This window comes from Harmonia axyridis, chromosome 7 (assembly GCF_914767665.1).
Source record: "Harmonia axyridis chromosome 7, icHarAxyr1.1, whole genome shotgun sequence".
Lineage (NCBI taxonomy): Eukaryota > Metazoa > Arthropoda > Insecta > Coleoptera > Coccinellidae > Harmonia > Harmonia axyridis.
Window position 1 is genome coordinate 21,816,600 of NC_059507.1, and position 21,710 is coordinate 21,838,309.

Here is a 21,710-nt window from a genome sequence, read left to right on the forward strand (position 1 = left end):
TTCCGTCTTGAAGCCATTCCGCTAGCTGCATTCATTTTGTGAATCAATAGTATCAATAGAAAGGCCCAAATATGTGTCCAACAAGAAGGCGGTGTTTTTGAACATTCACTCGATATTTGATTGCGCTTCATCAAATCCGTTTGTTATAAATGTTTCCAATTAATACAACTGTCTTATTTTCACCTTTACGAAAAAAAGACAAATGAGCTTTGTTGTTGAGAATGTTATTACGAATCGAAATGCATAAAAAAATATAGGGTGTTCCATTGAAAAAAATATCATTTTATGAAATATTATGACAACGCGACTGTCAATTTTTTGTTTGTTTTCGGCATCGAGAAGGCCACTAAAAATGCTACCAGTTTGCCCATTTAACCGACATCGTAGCATCAATAATAACAGAGTTGGCAATGTTGCCGACTTAATTTGGAACATATTCATAATTCATATTTATTTCTCTGAGATAATGTAAGACGAAATAGTACAATTGTTATTAATGGATCTATTGGATGATGTTGAACAAATATAGATCAGCGGATATATACATATACAGCGCGGAGACCCATTCAATGATTTGAGTGAGAAACAATTCGTTTGAATGTTTCTGGATATCCTCAAAGAACATGGATGATGACCCCTCTAGAAAATGAACCAGTAAAAGGAACTCCAAAATATTTATACAACAAATACAGAGAGAAATCAGAAGCCTGAAAGATGTTATGTGGTTCTGAAGCTGTCAACTCAAGCATAGGGTTCTTCATTGTACTTTGGAGACAGCAAGTAACAAAAAATATAACAATTTTATTTTTTAAGTCACACTCCAGTTATCGTTGTAGCCTCATCAATTTCGATCACATATCTCAAAAAGGTACAAGTATTATACATTATTTTCTCTAATTCACTGAATTTTCATCTCAATTAATGGAAAATTTCCATAAATATTTAGTGATTCTGCATTGGAAAGTGTGGGTTGGCAGAACTGTTTATATATCGCAAATTTGACAGATAAATCCGTGGCAGGAGAGTTCCGATTACCAACATTTAATAATGAAATATAACCATGAAATCTGTGCGAATTTGAGATATTCTCGCACAATTTGTTCTACAAAATGTGGCAGAATACTGACGTCAAGTTAGGAGCATTTGCGATGAACGAACTAGTGCTAAAAAGCCCCTGACTTCAAGTCGTTGCTCATTTCCAAATAAATCCTGTTCAGATGAGTAAATCTAGACTGAATTTTAGTTTGTTCTCTATAATTGTTTTTATTTTGTGGTTTAACAGTTATTTTGATCATTCTAGCCATAAGTTTATGAGAACCATGAATTTCTTGATCGTTCGAATAACCTGATAATGATTATCAATCATGCGTAGAACCGCAAAGACTTTTTAAAGGAGAATGAACTTTTATTTTTATTGAGACTAGATTTCTTAGAAATTTAACGAGGACACGAAGATTGTTTTATGTGGTAGGTACTGTGAACGTCCCGCCAAAATAAGCCTTTAGAATCGTTCTTGGTTTTTCAAGGAGAAAATTAAGGAATCAAATTTTGAAAAATTAATATTCACAGAAATTGGCTACACAATATTATGAAATGTTAAAATTGTAATGCTATTAGGAGTACAACTTTACTGCCGCCGTTTTGCAATAGATGGCGGTAGCGGTAAGTGGTAGTTGAAATAAATAGATCGTAATGTCATACAATAAGCTTAGATTTTTGTAAACATAACGCCATCGAAATATTAGTCGATTTGTGTCTGCATCATAAAGTTATTCTCGATTTAAAATGTCGGCATACGAGCCAAATTCTCGTCATTTGCGGTAAGTGAAGAAATCTGCGGCTGAGGCTCATCGAATGCTCTTCAATACCTATGGTGAGACCGCTAATAGTGAAAGAACGTACCGAGAGTGGTTTCATCGCTTCAAAAACGGCGATTTTGACGTCAATGGGGGTGGAAGAGAGAAGAGGAAGAGCGACTCGTGTCAAACGCAAGAATAATTGGCAAGATCATTGAAAGTGACGCAACAAGCCATTTCAAAACATCTGAAAGTTATAGGAATCATACAGAAACAAGGCAATTGGGTACCGTACAACTTGAAGCCGAGAGATGCTGATCGTCGTTTGTTTGCTTATAAACAGCTGCTTGCAAGGCAAAGACGGAAAGGATCTCTGCATCGCCTTGTGAATGGAGATGAAAAATGGGTTCATTACGATAATCCGAATTGCAGAAAATCATGGGGATATCTCGGCCATGCTTCCACGTCGACGGTCAAACCGAATATTCACGGTTTCAAGGTCATGCTCAGTATTTGATGGGACCAGCTCGGCGTAGTGTTTTATGAGTTTTTAAAACCGACTGAAACAATCAGAGGCGATCGTTATCTAACGTAATTAATGCGCTTGACAATGCTCGACCCAAGTTTCGAAAGTGGCCAAGACATACTTGGGACGTTGAAATGGGAAAATCTACCCAACCCGCCGTATTCTCCAGACGTTGCTCGCTCGGACTATCACTTGTTTCGATCAATGGCACACGGCCTGGCTGACCAGCACTTCCGGTCTAATGAAGAAGTAAAAATTGGATCGATTCGTGGATCACTTCAAAAGATGACCAATTTTTCAAAGCGGGATTCGTACGCTGCCCGAAAGATGGGAAAAAGTGGTGGCCAGCGATGGACAATTCTTTGAATCATAAATGTATAACCAGTTTCTTGCAATAAAGCCTCGTCTTTCGCGGGTAGCGGTAGGTGAACCCCTAGCGATTCACCTATCAGGAGAGTTGAATCGACTCCTGCCCACCGCAGATTCCAGGAGCTCCCTGACCCGGGAAGCTGAAACCTGTAGTGGTAAGTAGTGGCCAGCGATGGACAATTCTTTGAATCATAAATGTATAACCAGTTTCTTTCAATAAAGCCTCGTTATTATTATAATTATTATTATTATTTCGGAAAAAATGGTAGCAAAGTTGTACGCCTATGTATCATTGTACTGAATACCTACAATATTTTTTGTCGCAAGGTTCTAGCTCTATTAGTTTCAGAATTATGAACTCGCTCTGCTCGCCGAAGGGGCTCCGCCCCTTGGACCCCGTCACTATGCCGGTAGATCCTTCACTGGGTATCCGGCTAGAAAATAAAAGCTTTTTTTCCGAAACCTTGTATCGTTAGCTGATTTCAGACGATTCACTCGGTATACTATGCTGGTTCTAGGTTGGAATTCTATATGATTTTTTTCCTAGAATATACCGTTTCGCCCTTGCTCACATGAAAATATTTGATGCAAATCCTAACTTTTCATGACGACAAATCAAGGGCGGTCCTAGCCTTAAATTTTGAGGGGGTTCGCCATTTTGGGCTTCGAGTTTTTCTATGGGACCAAATCCCATATTACACCGATATCAAGCCTAACCTCTCAAAAATATTTATATTTAGATATTCATATGAATATTTATATAAGGCGTACAACTTTGCTTCCGCCGCGGCAACGGCGCGCCGTTTTGCAATAGATGGCTGTAACGGTAAGTGGTAGTAGAAATAAATATAACGTAGATGTCACACAATAAGTTTAGGTATTTGTGAACATAACGCCATCGACATGTTAGTCGATTTGTATCTGCATCATAAAGTTATTCACGATTAGCTGCCATACGTCCCGGTACGCCGGGACATGTCCCGGTTTGGACCATTGAGTCCCCGTGTCCCGGTTAGTTATTCAATTGTCCCGGTCAGTAATTTGACCGTTATGAGATTCATATTTCCTTATATAGTGTAGGTGAGACAAAATTTGTTTTCATGGAATCTCAACGGATTCCAGTAATCATAAATCTGAAATGCTGTTTCCGTTGCTCAAACATTATTTTTCAGAAACCGAAGGATTGAAAATAAAATTATTAAAATTGTTCAAAAAAATAGTCTTATGCAATCACTTTATTTTATATTGAATCCTTAGAGTACCTTAATATTTCCATATAAAATATTTTCGCTGTCAGTGCGGTACTTACTTCGAAGTAAAATAAAGGCGAGTTTTTTTTTAATTCGACAATGAAACTATCGGTTGTCCAGCGCATAGACTTCACAATACTGCTTCCACTTCCGCCGATATGATTTTAATTTCTGTGCATTCTATTGGTCTTAAAATTTTCAAATATTTTTCGATATTTTTTGTAAGGGTCGAACGATGAAAGGTTTTCGTGAGTATGCAGAAACAACTTACAGCAATGTTCTTTCTTATTCTAGAATTCGATGGCTTTCACTAGTTCTAGCTATTGAACGCTTGCTGAAGCTATGAGTGCCATTGAAAAAAATTTCTTAGCTGAAAAAAAGGCCTTAAAAGCTGTAACCGATTTTTTTTGACTCTTTATTAGAACTTTATACTCTATTTCTACACAGTCAAGCATTTCTGATTGACAAACCGATTGAAAGTATTGAAAAATCATTAATTACTGTTATTAAAGATTAAAGTAAAAATTAATTGAGAGGATAGGTACTAAGAAAGAGTTGAATGGAAGATTACTAAATAACTATTTCGGAAACCAAACAAGACAAGTCTACAGGGTGGCCACTTTTTTAATGGGTTTGTATTGGTAGCTTTTAAGCCATAAGAGTTAGAAGGTCGGTCAAATGGAGAAAAAATTGCATGCATAGAAGCATTATAAAGCAGTTCAAACAAATCGAGATTATCAGGGCCGGTTATTGAGATATCATAAAAAAAGTAAATTATGTCATTTTGATTTTTCTTTTTTTCCCACTTTATTTAAAATATTATCAAAAAATGTTACATGAATTTTTTATTCGACAGTAAATTATCCTCAATTTGACGTATTCAGATTTCGTATCCAGCGTTTCGAACTCTCTGGGACACCCTCAACCTCATTTTTTTCAATACGGACCTGCATATTTTATGACATTTTTCGAAATAACTTTTAACGCTGAATTCAACGATATATCACACAATGTCATTCAAAGTTGATTTTCAGATGATTTTGACCCTCATCCAAATTTAATGGTGTGTATGTAAGAAAAAATAAGTTTATTAACGATATCAATGTTCTGACCCAAATTCAATCGAACCCAGAAAAAAATCGAGAACTGTGGCCAGTGAATGGAATTTTTCAAAAACTGCTGTTAATAAAATAGTCAACAGACGCGAATACAATGATTTCAAATTTGAATACCAAGCCTTGCACAAATTATATCGTAATGATCTCAAAATAAAGTTCGATTCTGTAATTTGTTTCAACGGAACAAATGACAAATACAACAATAGTGATACCTCGCGAGAAAATTGAGAATGTTTCGAAAGGTATTCAAGGAGACCAAACAAGCAAATGTATAAGAAGTATGGGTTCCAGAACCGTAAAGTGTACCTATTTTACAAAATGGTGGACATTTCAAACACTTACTTCATTAATTTTCATTTACTTTCGAATAATCATCTGATTTTTCTTTCGTTAAATGATACTTTCGTTTAATTATTATGAATTGAAATATTTAAATGATTATTATAAAAGAAGAACCAAGAAACCAGTATACTGGTTTCTTGCTTTGATTCTAATATGTTCCATTTAGTTCAAGATGGGTAAGTTGACTTTCTTATCGAAATTTATTGCATATTGCATGTTGCCAATTAAACTGAATAAAGGTAATACAGATCCGACCCAAAGAAAATTGGATAAGGGTCAAAATCACCTGAAAATCTACTTTGAATGATATATCGTTGAATTCAGCGTTAAAAGTTATTTCGAAAAATGTCATAAAATATGCAGGTCCGTATTGAAAAAATTGAGGTTGAGGGTGTCCCAGAGAGTACGAAACGTTGGAAACGAAATCTGATTACGTCAAATTGAGGATAATTTACTGTCGAATAAAAAATTCCTGTGACATTTTTTGATGATATTTGAAATAAAGTGGGAAAAAAAGAAAAATCAAAATGACATAATTTACTTTTCTTATATCTCAATAATAATGCTTCTATGCATGCAACTTTTTTTCCATTTGACCGACTTTCTAACTCTTATGGTTTAAAAGTTACCAATACAATCCCATTAAAAAAGTGGCCACCCTGTAGACTTGTCATGTTATGAGTTTCCATACAGTTTTATAATACGTCATAATCTCAAACAATTTATTGATATGAATTTCTACCAAGTAAAGACCGATCCCATCAAGAAGATCTGGGCATACTGGCAACGTTGCAGAATATTTGGCATTTGACAGACGTTACGTATTGAACATAATTGCCGCCACCGGATGTAAACAATGAATAAAATAGTAGTTTTTGACGAGAAAAAGCCATTTTTTTTAGGGAAAAGCTTGAAATGTGATTAATTAATCATTTCTAACGAGAATCAGTTGATAAAATACAAGAAAACTAGCTATTAATGTGGATAACCTTACCTTCATCAAGCCAATTTTACAAATTTTTAAAAAAAACCAGCAGGATTGAGGAATTTATGTCACCGGATTCGTGATCTAATACCCAAAATTAGTAAGTAAGCAAAATTTCATCACTTTTGAATCATTATCAAAATTAATTCTATATAGTAAACATTCACCTGTTTTTCTTTTCAGAAGATGGATTATTATACAGGATTTGGATGGATAATTATACAGGATTTTTATTTGTGGAATATCAATTAGAAATATCTAGAGATGTTGGACCAATTCAAGTCTGAAAATTGAGATTAAAGCTTCAAATTATTAACTAATTTGTAAAGAAATACACAATATTTGATCAACTATTATATAGGGTGTATATATTTGAAGTAGTAATTAGTCATTTTTGGAGAAATGAGACATTTTGAAATCTGAAATTCTCATTTCTCTAGAAATGGCAATTTCTTTCTTATTTAAAAAATTTGGGAAAAATGCATAATCAAAATGTGAGAGTTATTATCAGTCAATAGAAATACTACCTGAAATAAAGAAACTGCATTCAATGTTTATTTTCAGTTTTGACAAATATTGAATTTACATAATCATTCGATAAGATCTATGAAAAGACCTACAGTGAAATGTTGTTTTAGGAATATTCAGTATAGCTGTAATAAACAAACTGAAAAGAGGCAGAATGAATAATAGATCTACCTTTCGGATACCCATATCTGAGAAATCAGGTTATAAGAAGTCGCTCATTTCCAAGGTTTATCAATACATTTTTCAGTTGAGCAGCAAATTATTCTTCTATTCCATATTTTGTGAAGAAATACAATATAATTGAACAATTTGAAGGACCTATTGGAAATTCCTGACGAACTAAGGAGTTTTTTAGTATCTGAAGATTGTATTGATGCTATGTTATAGAACGAGACTTGTGGCTCTGGGTTTTACTCAGAAGTGAATTAAACAGGGCAATTTATGTCCTATATAGTAAATAAAATTTTGATAGATAAAAGTTTCAAAAGATCAACAATTGATCATAGTATTTACATAAATCAAAAAATAACTGGCTTACTATTGTTGCATTGTACATGGATGACTTTTTTGTTTTAACTAATGTTAATTCTGAATGAATTTTCTGATAGAAAATTTTATGATAAAGAAATTAGGGGAAGCTAAAAAATGATTAGGGATGAATATTACTAGAAATTATGGAAAAGGTAGTAAAGCTATCGATTATATTCTTCAAATATGTATTGCAATAATTCAACATGTCTGATTGTGAACATGTGAAAACTAAATTGAATTTTGATTCAACAAAAGAGAGTTGTAATGATGAACCATATAAGAAATTAATAGGTTTATTAATATCTTCAGCAGTATTAACTAGTCCTGATATAGCATACTCTGTTAATTTCTTGAGTCAATTTAATAATGATCTCATTGTTGAACACTGGAAAAGTGCAAAATTCATTTCAAGATACAAAGATAATTGTTCAATTTTTACTTCAGTCAAAAGGAACTGAGTATTTGAAATCGGTACTAAAATTGTATCGGCCAATACTATTGACCCATATGGGTCAATAACTACATTGACTTGATTTTTTCAAATGTTAACTTTGGATCTGAATCAATGAATAATTTAATTCTTACCAAAATGAAAAGCAATGAATAAATCAGTAGGATAGCATTTTTGAAATGGCCATATAGCACCTATTCCTATAACGATTAAAAGATTGGAAACTTTAGTGAACAAATAGGTAGGTATCAACATTTTTATACAAATTTGATCATTCATTCATGACATGGAAATTTTCAATAAATAGTTGCTTTTTAAAGTATTTTATACCTTCATTGAATTGCTGGAAAATTGATACCAATTTCGAAAGTGACTGCCATGTTAAATTCTTCATATACTGAATGATCCTTCAAAATTTATTTCTGTCGTAACATTTTGACTAGTATTTCAACTGATATATTCCATACGTCATTGAAATCAATATCTTCAAAGTACTATTCGAAAGACTTATAATGGAATTTAGAAAAATATGTCTTTCTCAATTTCATAGTCATATATGATATGATGCATATGTCCAAATTTAATTAATTCACATCTAAAGTGAATGTTATTTTTAGAAATATTCAGTATAGCTATAATAAACCAACTAAAAAGAGACATAATGAATAGACTTGCCTTTCAAATACCCATGGCCTATGTTACCTCATAAGCAATTACCTACAATATCTTATCTTGGTGAAACCTTTTTGAGAAATCAGGTGATAAGTTTGAGAGTCTCTAATTTCCAAGGCTTATTAATACATGTTTCAGTTTTGCGGAATATAATATAACAGGGTATATATAGTTGAAATTATTAGTATGAAAGAGTTGACTTATTCATTATAAATTCAACAGCACTGCACTCAAATTCTTCAAAAACGGGGTCACTTATATTTTTGCACTCCTCTGTCGTAAGAGTGTATATTTTAGATATTCAAAAAACTCATGGAAACTTTTGACTGTTATCTGACTAACTTGGCTCTTTTTTTTCCAGTAATAAAGCCAATTGTGAATTATCTATAAGGAGTCTTTCTATCTGTTTAATACTGTTTCATAGTAGCATAACTTTTACTCCAATCCAAGACTGAATTGATGAATGAAGCTTCTGTTCTCTTTGGTAGTTCCATCTTCTGTCGCAATAAATTCAAATTCTCACGAAAGGAAATGTAGTTTTATAGATTGTGGAAAATAAACGAAAAATTCCTGAAATAAAGTAACATTCATCCAATTAATTCCAAATAATACAAACCCTTCAAACAAACCTGAATTGAGGAAAATGCATTCGATGATATAAATGTTCATTTCCAAATTTTGACAAATATCTATCGAATTTTTGATTCGCCGTAGACTTTGCATTTTATCCGTCGGCATTTATTTAAATATTGAATAACAATTTTGGAAACTGCAAACTTTTTCAAGAACTTTCATATATCGAAATGGAATATTTATTATTAACATGACACTGACAGCCAAATTGTCCACAGATACCACAGAAATATGGGACTTGAAATGTCAAAATGATCCGAAACACCCCGTATACTCGAAAACCGCGGGGAGAATCGAAGGTTTGGGATTTTTCCCGGGATCTCCAGACGATTTTGAGGGGGGTCTTATTCTTGTCATTTTTGCTCTAGATGGTCCCGTTTGGGCTGTGATTTTACGTTTAAAGTTTGACGTATATGTGCAAGCGGTTTTATATATACTTAGATTTTACAATATTCTCTTCTGGAGTATAGTGTTTATATCATCAAGATTGCGAGCTGCTTGTCCAGCACTCCTTGTAAACTCGCTGTCCCAGGTTTGATTCCGAAATGATAAAATATTTTTTCAAAAGTCAATATATTTATTAAAGAATCTTTGTATTTAGAATATTCTGCGAGATATAATGAAATAATAAGCCAAAGTAATGAATTTGTAGTGTTTTAAATCATTCATTACTAGCACTTTTCTGTCCAAATGTATGTTCAACCTTGTGAACCCACCCTTTGTCATTTCCTCATTAGGAAAGTGACAATTTATTCTTGACCCACATTCCTGAGCCTGATGCGGCTCTGCAAAATGTATGGGGGTAAATAGAAGGCAGGTATCATCTGCAATTACCTCAGGCGTGGGAACTTATTGTTCCGTTGATACACAATGTGAACAATTCCTCCAGAATATGCGTTTGCAGGTTACGTGAGTCGCCCGTCGGTTTTTATCGGCTTTTACACAATTCGAAATTATCTACCTAAAGTGGACCGCACACCGCCAGATCAGCAGCGCGACAAGTCTGTCCGTGTCACTCGCGAAGCTCTGTAATATTGACAACAGTTAATTTTCAACGAAATGATCGAATTGATCCTGTCGTTGTCACTGCTACGGATCTATTGACCATCAATTAGCATAGGGTCGTTGACAGAGATGTCTGCTGCTGAATGGGACTTCCATGATTGGCTTTTATACGATCATGCGGATTATAGTTTATTGTTGCTTGTGTTGGTCCAATGCTATCGTTCGTAGATAACAGAATCCGGATCTAATTGAATTCCATCTTTCTTGTTTTGAATGATCGAGTTTGAGGAGACTTCATATTACAAATGAATAAATAATAAATCGAAATCAAATGGCAGTTATAAAGGGTGTTTTATTTAAAAGTGTCCACCCTCAATAACTCAAAAAGGAATCAGAATTTGTGAAAACACTCAGACAGGTCGATTTTTGATGACAGGGGGGCATAATCTGGGATACAAAGCTTGTTTCTACTAGCAACCCCCTGGAAAGGGTTGCAACCCCATCAGGAATTTGAATAGGGAAAGTGGGTAGTTTTATAGCACAAATGTTTGCTTGGATCTCGGCTTGGATTCAAATTTGTATGAACCTGCAGTTTGTGTTCTATAAAGTGAATATTCACAAAGATACAGGGTTTTTTTATGGAATTATGGTACCGATGCAACTAAATGAAACAGAGATGTTCTAATTGATCGTATAATTTCTATTGAAAGAAAAATATTTTTAACAAATAGTAAAAATTTACCACGAATTCTCAAGTTTCTCACCATTCGATTGCATGCAGCGATAAAAACCGTGATTATCTTTTGTTCGAAGACGAAACAAAAACAAACAATAATGTGATTAAATAGTGTTAAATGCCTTTTTTCTCTTCATGCATATCATAATCTGAACTGCAAAGTGTAGGCAATACGCTTTCAGAAAATTTCGTTTCAGTATTCTGTATTGCAGAATTATTAGAAGTGCATTTTATCAGTTCTTAATAAGAATTACAAAATGAATGTAGAAATACAGGGTGGCTTGAATTACAAAAAAGTTGCGTTATTTAGGGATGAGTGTGTTAGTGTGAACCAGATCCAAAATATCCCCAATGGTTCCCAAGTTCGTTCCCAAGATATCTCGAAAAATCTAAAAATCGAGATTTTCTTTTTTTTTTCTGTATAACTCATCTGTTTCTGAATATAACTTCACGAAATTCGGATTTTTCCTATTTTCCATTGTTTCAGAGACGCAATAGCCAATTTTTTTTTCTTTAGACGCCATATCGGTTCTCCTCGAGGTTCTCCTTATGGGGTGATAAAGAAAAAAATTACGAATTGAATAATGTATCACACCTCTACAAAAATATCGAGTCCAGCTACGCAAATTTGAACTTCCTTTTAATTTGTTTGTTTAAGTGGTAGGCTGGTGCTAGAATTGTCAAATAATTTGTTACTTTGTTCAGTTGTTATATGAAACCATCACTTTTTTAAATTATGTAGAACAATTTCTACAGACATTGCCAGTTGTACGCTATGTTGGTATCAGCATGATTATGCAATTAATAATACGTTACTTATCAAACAGGATTCAGGTTTTAGAAAACTCAAGTGATTGTTTCACATAACAACAAAAAAAAGTAACAAGTTATTTGACAATTCTGGCACCAGCCTACTACCCAAACAAAAAAATAAAAAAGAAGTCAAATTTGCGTATAGCTTGACTCGATATTTTTGTGGAGTGTGATACTTTATTGAATTCGTATTTTTTTTCATCACCCCATTAGGAGTACCAATATGGCTTCCATAAGAAAAAAAATTAACAATCGCGTCTCTGAAACAATGAAAAAAAAATCTGACGACACCATTAGAATCAGGCTGATGATACCAACACCATATCATAGCGTACTACTAGCAATGTCTGTAGAAATTGTTTTACATAATCTAAAAAACTCAAATGATGGTTTCACAAAACAACTGTGAACAAAGTTATTTGACAATTCTAGCACCAGCCCACTACTTAAACAAAAAAATAAACAGGAAGTTCAAATTTGCGTATCTAAACTCGCTATTTTTGTAGAGTGTGATACATTGTTGAATTCGTAATTTTTTTCTTTATCGCCCCATAAGGAGGGCTAATATGGAGTCCATAAGAAAAAAAATTGACTATCGCGTCTCTGAAACAATGGAAAAAAGCAAAAATCTGACGGCACCATTAGAATTAGAATGTCTATATTGGATAATGGCTACAAACTGAATTTCGTGAAGTTATCTCCAGAAACAAATGAGCTCGCAAATGAGTTATACAGAAAAAAATTAAATCTCGATTTCTATTTTTTTCGAGATATCTCGGGAACCATTACAGATATTTTGGATCTTCTGAGGAAGGTAGTATCGAGGGTAGTATACACCATTAAGTTCAAATCTTGGTTAAATTAGTATAAATATGCAAAACTTCATTCGTCAAGAAACAACAAAAGAAAAAGTCCAACGGTTTCAAATCGCGCTATCTTGATGTCCAATTCATTAAGTAATTATTCAGTTGTCGAACTTTTTTTTCCGATAATAGATTGAGTTTATTACTTTGTGGATTGTAATACCGTGCCGTTGAAAATATTCTGCATATCGATACGTGGGATTTATATCTTGATTCACCTCCATTTGCAGTATGTAGTTGATTTTCGAAGATTATGTCAACACTAATCCAAAATGTCATATACATATATAGCAGCATTTTTTTGTAATATGCTCTCAAATAATTCTCTTGAAGTCCCTTTTTTATTTATTTTAGTTATTTATTTATTAACTTTTTGTAATCTATAGGTAAATCAAAATATCCAAAAAGAATGGCAGGTAAATCAATTCTGTTTGACAATGTAAATATTCATCTTTTTTATTTTTTTATGAATTTAAGATGCAACAAAAGCAGCACATGAGAAGTATGAAATTCCAATAAAAAATAATTCGAAAAAGGGCGAACGACAAAAATATTATGATTACAAAACATGTTAAATCCAAACTTATTATTTTTGAGTGAAGACCTTCACTTAATTCACTCATGGTGAATTTTTTATCAGCTATTCGATATACCTACATAGATCTTCACTTGGGTCTCGTATGGCCTTTGAAATATTTTTAATTTAGGTACTTATCACGGGGTGAGAAACAGAAAGTTCGCAAAATTTGGGTAAGAACTGACAAAAATTATAATTGTCTATATCGTAATTTCATCATTTAGAATATTTGCCGGTAGGTATTAGTGAAAAATGATTTAAAACATTTCAAAGGCCAATCCACTGTACGATGTAACAATCATTGAATCATTTATAAACACCCTGTATGTATTTCTAATACATCTTAGTAGGCAGAAAATTCTAAATCAAACAAGATGATCCAAAAACCGAACTCGGATTCACCAAAAAAACATAACCGAAAAAACGTAACACCAAAATTTAAATGTCCACATACCTCGAATGCTACACCTTCAAACACCTCGGCAATAAACCTTAGAAATCATTGAACATCTGATGAATGTCACCAAAGTGTCCAGAACTACACTTATACACACAAAACAATCGCACCTTAAGTCAGGAAAACGTGATTTTGATAGTTTCTTTAACGGAAAAGTCGAATTTACTGCGATAACCACCAACCCGTAAGGTGTCATCAAAGTAGTTGTACGAAAAGTCAACCTGCTACGCGTTCTTTCAGCTTGAAATTTCAAAGTTGTTGCTTTGCCTTTTGGCCTATAGCATCTCGCTCTATTCGATTGTAGTGAGTTGCGATCCTACGTTGGGCGAGCTTGGCAACTGAAGATCACAACGAAAAAGTCTTCCTCAGTGTTCCTTAGCCGATTGTTTATTATGGAATCTTGAATATCCCTCAAATATTTGATCGATCAGAATTCTTATTCTTATTCTTCAAACATAACCATGATTGCTTCTGTGTTCGATTCAATTTTAAAGTTCGATGACTTTCAAATCCAAAGAAGATTATATTCAACTTACGAATATTCCTAATATATAAAAAGACATTATATTTATGGTGAGAATATTCTAATAATACATTTTTTAAATGAAGGAAACTTTTTTGGAAATATATGTATAGGTATATACCTAGGTAGAGTAGAATTTTCAAAAGAAAAAATAATGAGTAATATGTATAGATATTTCGTTTTTATTCTTGTTTGCTATTTTCACTTCAAACTGTTTTCAAATTATCTTTCAAGAGTTAGCTCCTCAAGCATGAACCTATCATGAAATTCGACCATGTTTTCCTTGATGTAACGAAAGAAAAATCAAAATGATCAAGTAAATGGATATTTTCTATTTCTAACTGTTATTTTTTTTTTAAATTCCGACATATACAGATTTATTACTATGCTCGAATAATACATTTCACGCACATTTGTATAGGTAAGAAAATAAAGGTGTCGAATACTAAGAATTCCACTCAAACCACGGGATGCAGCATCCTAAATGTACCGCGACTACTTCATCCGATGTTTCTTGTAAGACCCAGCACCTGAATAAAGGGCAGTTATGGAGAATGAACTAACACAGGTCAGGTTTCTTGAATTTTTGCAGATTATTGCTAAGCGTAAAATTCTTCGCATTCCTTAAATTCATTCAAAGAATGGATACGGTAGACCATATTTCAAGTGTCGAATTAATCTGAATAAACAACATTTTTGCCATTCTAATTTAATTTTATTGATTATTCGCGAAAAACTGAAAGATATGTGGATAGTTCGAAAAAACTCTACTAAAGATTCAAAAAATCTGAATTGATGTTTTACCTTGTCGCACAACATATAATGCGTCCATTTGTATCAACAATCCTCGAATCCTCTGAAATCAAGAAAATGAGCCGTACTTGGTACCAGTGGCGTGCCCAGACATAAGCCTTGAAGGGAGGGGATAAAAGTGTTATAAATGAAAAAAATATTGGTCATTCGGATATACTGTTATATCAAAAAATCTATTCGCCTTAATCTTTTTCGCAAGTTCATCAATAATTTCATTTTCGGAAATAGAAGCCATCGTTGCTACGCCGTTGGTTTTCACCTGTCAACGTGTCAGCTGTTGTACTCAAACGAGAAAAAGATTCGCCTGAAACAATTTTCCTTTTTTTGAAGATAATTTCCAAAGAAGTTTTCCTACCATAAAAAGATTTTGATTAGTTTTAAGATCATGTAACACTCATTAAAAGTTGAAGAAAGGAATATAATAGAGATCATAGAAACATTTCAAGTCATTCACCTCAAACAAATCAACAGAAGCGTTCATTTAAATTCGTGATCAAGAGTGCTGTAGAAAAATTCAAGTTGATTTTCTTTGACAATGAGAAGCGCTTAGCTTGTACCATATCACTAACATTTGTTTACATACTTCGAATCTGGGTAGAATATGGTACAAGCTAAGCGCTACTCACACTCACAGAAAATCAACTCTAATTTCTTCACAGCACTCCTGACCACCAATTTTAAAGAACGCTCGTTATCTACTGAATTATCTTTTTTAGTGAAAATGTTAACGCAGTAAGTAATGAAATCCAAAGTTCCGAAAAAGAGATTCTTTCCGTAAAAGTGATTATTAACTATAATATATTGTTTATTTACTTTAGGGTCCCAAAAAAATTGAGAAATTGCTATCAGGGTTTCCGTGATTCAATTCCAATATTTCGGAGCTTTTGCTTCAGACTATCAATAATTTTTACGCGATTGTTTACAAGGGGGTTACTGGGGGTAATCAAATCCCGCCCCCCAAGGTTATCAAAATATAAAATTTCAAAAATCTCGCAGACGAAGAACGAAAATTTCTCCATAAAATGAACCAATAATAATTATTTTACTCTCCTTTGAAATCGACAATTCAGTTAAAAATCGGACCCCTTTACGGTTTATTAGTTTATCATTGCTTTCAAGATGAGTACTTTCATTACACTCCGAGCTCGTCTTTGTCCGAGGTTTATTATTTTCCTTTATCATCCGCTTTTTCGGATCGCCCCTTATTTGCCATCTGTCATTTTTACATTCGTCATCGGTATACACTTACCCGTTGTTTTCGGTTTTTTGTATCTTTCTCGTCACAAAATTTCAATATGTAGGTAGTTATCAAAGAACTGAAATGATTAATTCAAATCGAAAAATTGTCTGGGCTGTGTTGTACAGGGTGGGCAAATAAGCGAGGTAAGCGGCTATATCTCAGGATCCACTCATCGTAGAGACTTGCGGTAAAAAATGTTACCACTAATGTGTACAAGAGAACACACTGGAAATTGTTTTGAAGTTCATACCTCTACCGCTAGGGGGCGTAATAGCTACCGTCGAGTAGAAAAATGAATTTTACTCGAAAATGTTTCATATGAAGTTGAAGAAAACATCACTGTAATCCTTGAAACATTCTCTATCTTTTTGAATTGTCACTTTCGATTTTACGATATCAAATAAGGGTAGATGAAAGGGAGAAATCTGACTGATTGAATTTCCTGTAACTTCAGTTTGGCTCAACATTTTTGAGAAAATTAGGTCTCGTCTGAAAGATAATATCTTGTTGATTGAGGACAAAATATAGTCATGATAAATTTGTTTTTTCTGATTTCGATAGGGGGCGCTAAGTCAGGAGTTCATTGTTTTGTTCATTTTTCTCCGAAATTTCAAATGTAATGATAGGATTTTCTTAATAGAAACAGAAGTCCCATCAAATTTGCATGAAAAAACCTGAAGGTCGCAAAGCGGTAATTTCAGGCGTTCTGAAGTTATGACCGAAAGAATATATTCTTCAACTGATGCACTGCGAAAAACCAAATTGTGTCTTTAAGTTCTGACAGAAACAGAAAGCCCATCAAATTTGTATGAAAAAACCAAAGGGTCGCAAAGCGATAGCTTCTGACATTCTGGAGTTATGGCCGAAAGAAGACACAATTTAGTTTTTCAGTGCATCAGTTGAAGAATATCTTTTTTCGTCCATAACTCCAGAACGCCTAAAGCTATCGCTTTGCGACCTTCAGGTGTTTTCATGCAAATTTGATGGAATTTCTGTTTCTGTTAAGAAAATCCTATCATTACATTTGAAATTTCGCAGTAAAATGAACAAAACAATGAACTTTTCACTCAGCGCCCCCTATCGAAAGCAGCAAAAACAAATTTATCATGACTATATTCTGTCCTCAGTCAACAAGATATTATCTTTCAGACGAGATTTAATTTGCTCAAAAATGTTGAGCCAAACTGAAGTTCAATTAGTCAGATTTCTCCCTTTCACCTACCCTTATTTGATGTCGTAAAATCGAAAGTGACAATTCAAAAAGATAGAGAATTTTCCAAGGATTACAGTGATGATATTTTTTCTTCAACTTCATATCAAACATTTTCGAGTAAAATCATTTTTTTACTCGATGGTAGCTATTATATTACGCCCCCTAGCGGTAGAGGTATGAACTTCAAAACAATTTCCAGTGTGTTCTCTTGTACACTTTAGTGGTAAAAATTTTTACCGCAAGTCTCTACGATGAGTGGATCCTGAAATATAGCCGCTTACCTCGCTTATTTGCCCACCCTGTTTCATTCAAATTGCAATTTATTTGTCAAGACATCAGTTTTGAATTAACTATAACTACAGAGTATTCCTAAATTGGAGGTACAAATGAAAATGACAGATTTCTCGGATCATTTCAAGAAAAAAAAGTCCTATAACATGAGCCCACAAACACTTTGTTTTTTAAAGTTCAAGTTTTTCCCTAATAAAACCTTCCTTTCACAAAATAATCAACTTGAATTGGCATAAATATTCCAATTTGAAGTTTCCATCATGTGATATCCTTATTTTGAATGCAAATCTACAAGGTGATTTTTTTTCTGGAAGGGTGCCCGCTTCTTCTTCCTCCAGAATTATTTTTTTGTGAACCACTGGTAGTTTATAAAAATTCAAAAGAAAACTCTGGTTCAGTACTACACTTATTTGTTTGTTGTAGTCGTATCTGCAATCGATTTGGTGAAAAAAATTTGAACAGCTCTCTATAGTAATTCCATTATGAAGATCCAGTTCCCCTGTATCTCAAAAAGAAAGCGTTGGCAGGCTCGTGTTTATGGGCAATTTTATTTTTAAAATTATCCAAGGAATCTCTCATTTTCCTTCGTAACTTTAATTCAGGAACACCCGGTATTAGATAAGACAATCGAATGGGTGATAAAAAAAATATTTCGAGTAATTTGGTTCAAACTTCGTTATCAAACGTCTTTTTCTCACATTATAGATATGAGTGAACAATGTCATCGAAAATGTTTTTTTCGATTACCCCCCCCCCAAGAAAATAAAAGATCTACGCCATTGATTGTTTATCATCAATTTGGCATTTATAGCCTGTATGTGAATAATGATTGATTTGATATAGGTAACTGCTGGTTGATCAATTTCTTGATTCAATTTTTTCACGATTAAATTATTGAGCGTTGTTACGTATAATGGATATTCCTCCTGGGGGGATCAATATATCCCCACTATCCCTCACCCTTTGGTACACCACTGCTTAGTAGATACTGATGGCCAGGGACGCGCCGGCAAAATGGGCAGGGCCCAGAGGCGCAGAGTCTTTAGGGGCACCGCAAGCGTTCGGGTCGCATGACATGAAAGTGTCACTTGTACCGTTTGCCTAGACATCGATTAAAAATTTGAACGTTGATCACTTGAGGCATCTTTTAAATGACGTTTAATGTGGCCTAATCGCCCGTTACTATAAACAGAAAAATTTGGACGTTTATTTTCAGGATTAGTTTTAAACAGGGTTATGCGCAACTCAAACCGTCGAAACATTAAAATATGACTTGTTACGTAACCATAAACATTATTTCTCTATGGACTATGGACATAACCTGATTGTGTCACATTGTGCGTTTCTGTGTTTGGTTTTGTGAAAAAAATCAAAATTGAGATATGGATTCATAATGTGAATTATCATTTGATGTCAATTTATAATAATAATTTATACAGTCGAACCTCTATAACTCAAACTTGAAGGGAAAGCGAAAAAAGTTCGAGTTATGGAGAGTTCAACTTAGAGAAATATCCAACACATACTTTCCAAAAAAAATTTATTACCTCATAATAATAATATAACAAACTAAAATTCATTTCTGATAACTTGAATCATCCAAACTAGAATATGATCTTAAAACAATAACGAATTAAAAAAAATCAGTTATTAAAGTTTGCCTAAATGTTTTATTGTTTAGACGATAGGCTTCAAATTTCTTGCTTATTTCGAATATGAGAGTTAAATCGTCATCAGTTGCAGCCTCATTCATTGAAAACGCAAGCCGAATGGTTTCAATTGCTTTAGCAACTTCAGCGTCAGAAGGCTTTTGTCTTGCAGCTCCTACACTGTCATCTTCATCGTCATCTTCAGGTATGGTCTCTGAAAAATTTTCCAAGTCTTCTTGTTTATTGTTCACATATTCCAAGATCTCATCCTCTGAAGGATTTTCACTTGTTATAAGATCCACGTCCACATTTATATATTCCTCCAAAGAAACCTTATCATCAGCATTCAATACCTCCAAACATTTAAAAACAGACTCTTGGAGATCTAAAGCTACCTTTTGTTCACTGGTCATAATTTTTTTCAATTCTGATAGCGGCAGTTCGTCTTCATAGTCATAGAAGTTATGTGTCCCAAAACCAGCCTTTCTGAAGCAGTTTTGAATAGTCTCCTGGGTTAAATCTACTCTCCACACTGCCGCCGACGTATGAATGCAATCCAAGAGATCAATTTTGGGGATAGTGCCATTGGACTCAAATCCATCTAGTACTGTTTGTAAGATCCTGCGTTTATAATGAAATTTGAAACTTTTTATAATTCCCTGATCAAGAGGCTGTAATTTTGATGTCGTATTGGGTGGAAAAAAAATCAACTTTATTGCCTTCAATCGATGATCGATATTTGGATGAGCAGGGCAGTTGTCAATCAGTAATAGAACTCTACGATTTTGAAGTTGGAAATGTTTGTCTAGATTCAACAACCACTTTTCAAATATCTCACTCGTCATCCAGGCCTTTTTGTTACTGTAATAAGTAAGGGGTAAACATTTCACTCCTGCGAAACATCGTGGCTTTGCGCTTTTCCCTATTATTACAGGTTTCAATTTCTCACTGCCACTCATATTTGCTGCTAATAAAAGAGTCACCCTTTCCTTGGATAATTTGCCTCCGTAACATTTTTCATTTTTGAAAGTTAAGGTTTTATCTGGTAAGCATTTGAAGAACAACCCAGTCTCATCTGCGTTGAAAATATCGTCAGCTTCGTAAGGAGCTAAAATTGTAGGAAGAACATCTCGAATCCAGTTATCACACTCTTCTTGATTAACAGCAGCACTTTCCCCACACGCTTTTTTTTGCAATACACCATGTCTAAAACGGGAAAAATAAACATGTACTCATGTATCGAACAGAAACAATAAGAATCATTACCTTTTTTTGAATTTTTCAAGCCATCCCGAGCTAGCCTTGAAATTTTCATCTCCCAATTTTCTGGAAAAATCTAATGCCTTCTGTTGCAAAATGGGCCCTGAGATTGGCAAATTTGCTTTTCTTGAAGCTTCGAACCACTTGATCAATGCAGTGTTCACTTTCTTCTTAGGCTTATTTCGCTTCACTACACAAGGGTTATTCACTTCTGCACCAAACTTAGCTATTGTATCTTTGTTTTTTATTATAGTGCATAATGTACTTTTCGGAATATCATATTCTTGGCAAATGATTTTTCTGTTGACACGATTTTCCACTTTTTTTAAAATTTCTAACTTCTTTCCGATCGTTAAAGACTTCAGTTTACGCGGCTTCGACATCTCACCAACTCCAAACATATTTCATTCCAGAATCAGATTGGTGTTATTGTTATGATGTTTCATTCGCGGTATTTCACACTTGGTTGGGGGAATACCCTAAAATGTCGGTAACGCGAGCATCTCAGCCAGCTACGCTGACACCTTGTGGCAAGAAGCCAAAACTCCGATTTGATTGTTTTCGAATGTTCGACTTAAAGAGATCTTTACTCTGAACGGACGCATCATTGAGTTCGAGTTGAAGAGGTGTTCGAGTTATAGAAATTCGAGTTATAGAGGTCGAAATACAGGGAATTTTCGAGAATGTGAAGGGAACGCTCAGAGAGTACGAGTTGAAGAGGGGTTCGAGTTATAGAGGTTCGAGTTATAGAGGTTCGACTGTATTAACTTTGCCACCACAAGAGATCAAGAGCAGAGAACATTATACTAAAAAAATTTAAATTCTTGATTTTTCTATGATCACTGTTGAGATTTTGCAATGTTGCCAAAGCCAAACATATCTCCTGTTTTGCTAAACATCGTTAATACGCTCTATTAGTGATGACGTCACACACCGCCATTTTTGGTTCTCCTGTCAGTGTTCGGAATCCAAACAAACAAATTGTCATTCAAATTAGTACGTTGTCGTTGAAGAAATTGGCTTATTTTGATAAATAAGATTATTTAAGGAACGATTTAACCATTAATTG

General features: G+C 34.0%; 2 protein-coding genes across 20 annotated transcripts in view; both read right to left on the reverse strand.

Annotated features, from left to right (window-relative positions):
- Positions 1-13,943, reverse strand: part of LOC123684747 (protein turtle) — a 216,420-nt gene extending 202,477 nt beyond the window's left edge. For 13 of the 19 annotated variants that reach the window (XM_045624157.1, XM_045624156.1, XM_045624162.1 and 10 more), the window contains exon 1: positions 13,650-13,940. The gene's annotated coding sequence lies outside the window, so the exon portion shown is untranslated. Of the gene's footprint in view, positions 1-10,035; positions 10,060-13,649 lie in introns of those variants that run through there. The other 6 variants (XM_045624171.1, XM_045624172.1, XM_045624169.1 and 3 more) reach the window with 3 other exon arrangements.
- A 5,312-nt stretch (positions 13,944-19,255) lies between these two features.
- On the reverse strand, positions 19,256-21,402 carry LOC123685424 (tigger transposable element-derived protein 4-like). Its single transcript, XM_045625115.1, has 2 exons — positions 20,648-21,402; positions 19,256-20,587 (listed from the first exon to the last, which is right to left on the reverse strand). The coding sequence occupies exons 1-2, from the start codon at positions 21,040-21,042 to the stop codon at positions 19,366-19,368; spliced, it is 1,617 nt and encodes a 538-aa protein (XP_045481071.1). The 5' UTR covers positions 21,043-21,402; the 3' UTR covers positions 19,256-19,365.
- Positions 21,403-21,710: the final 308 nt, after the last annotated feature.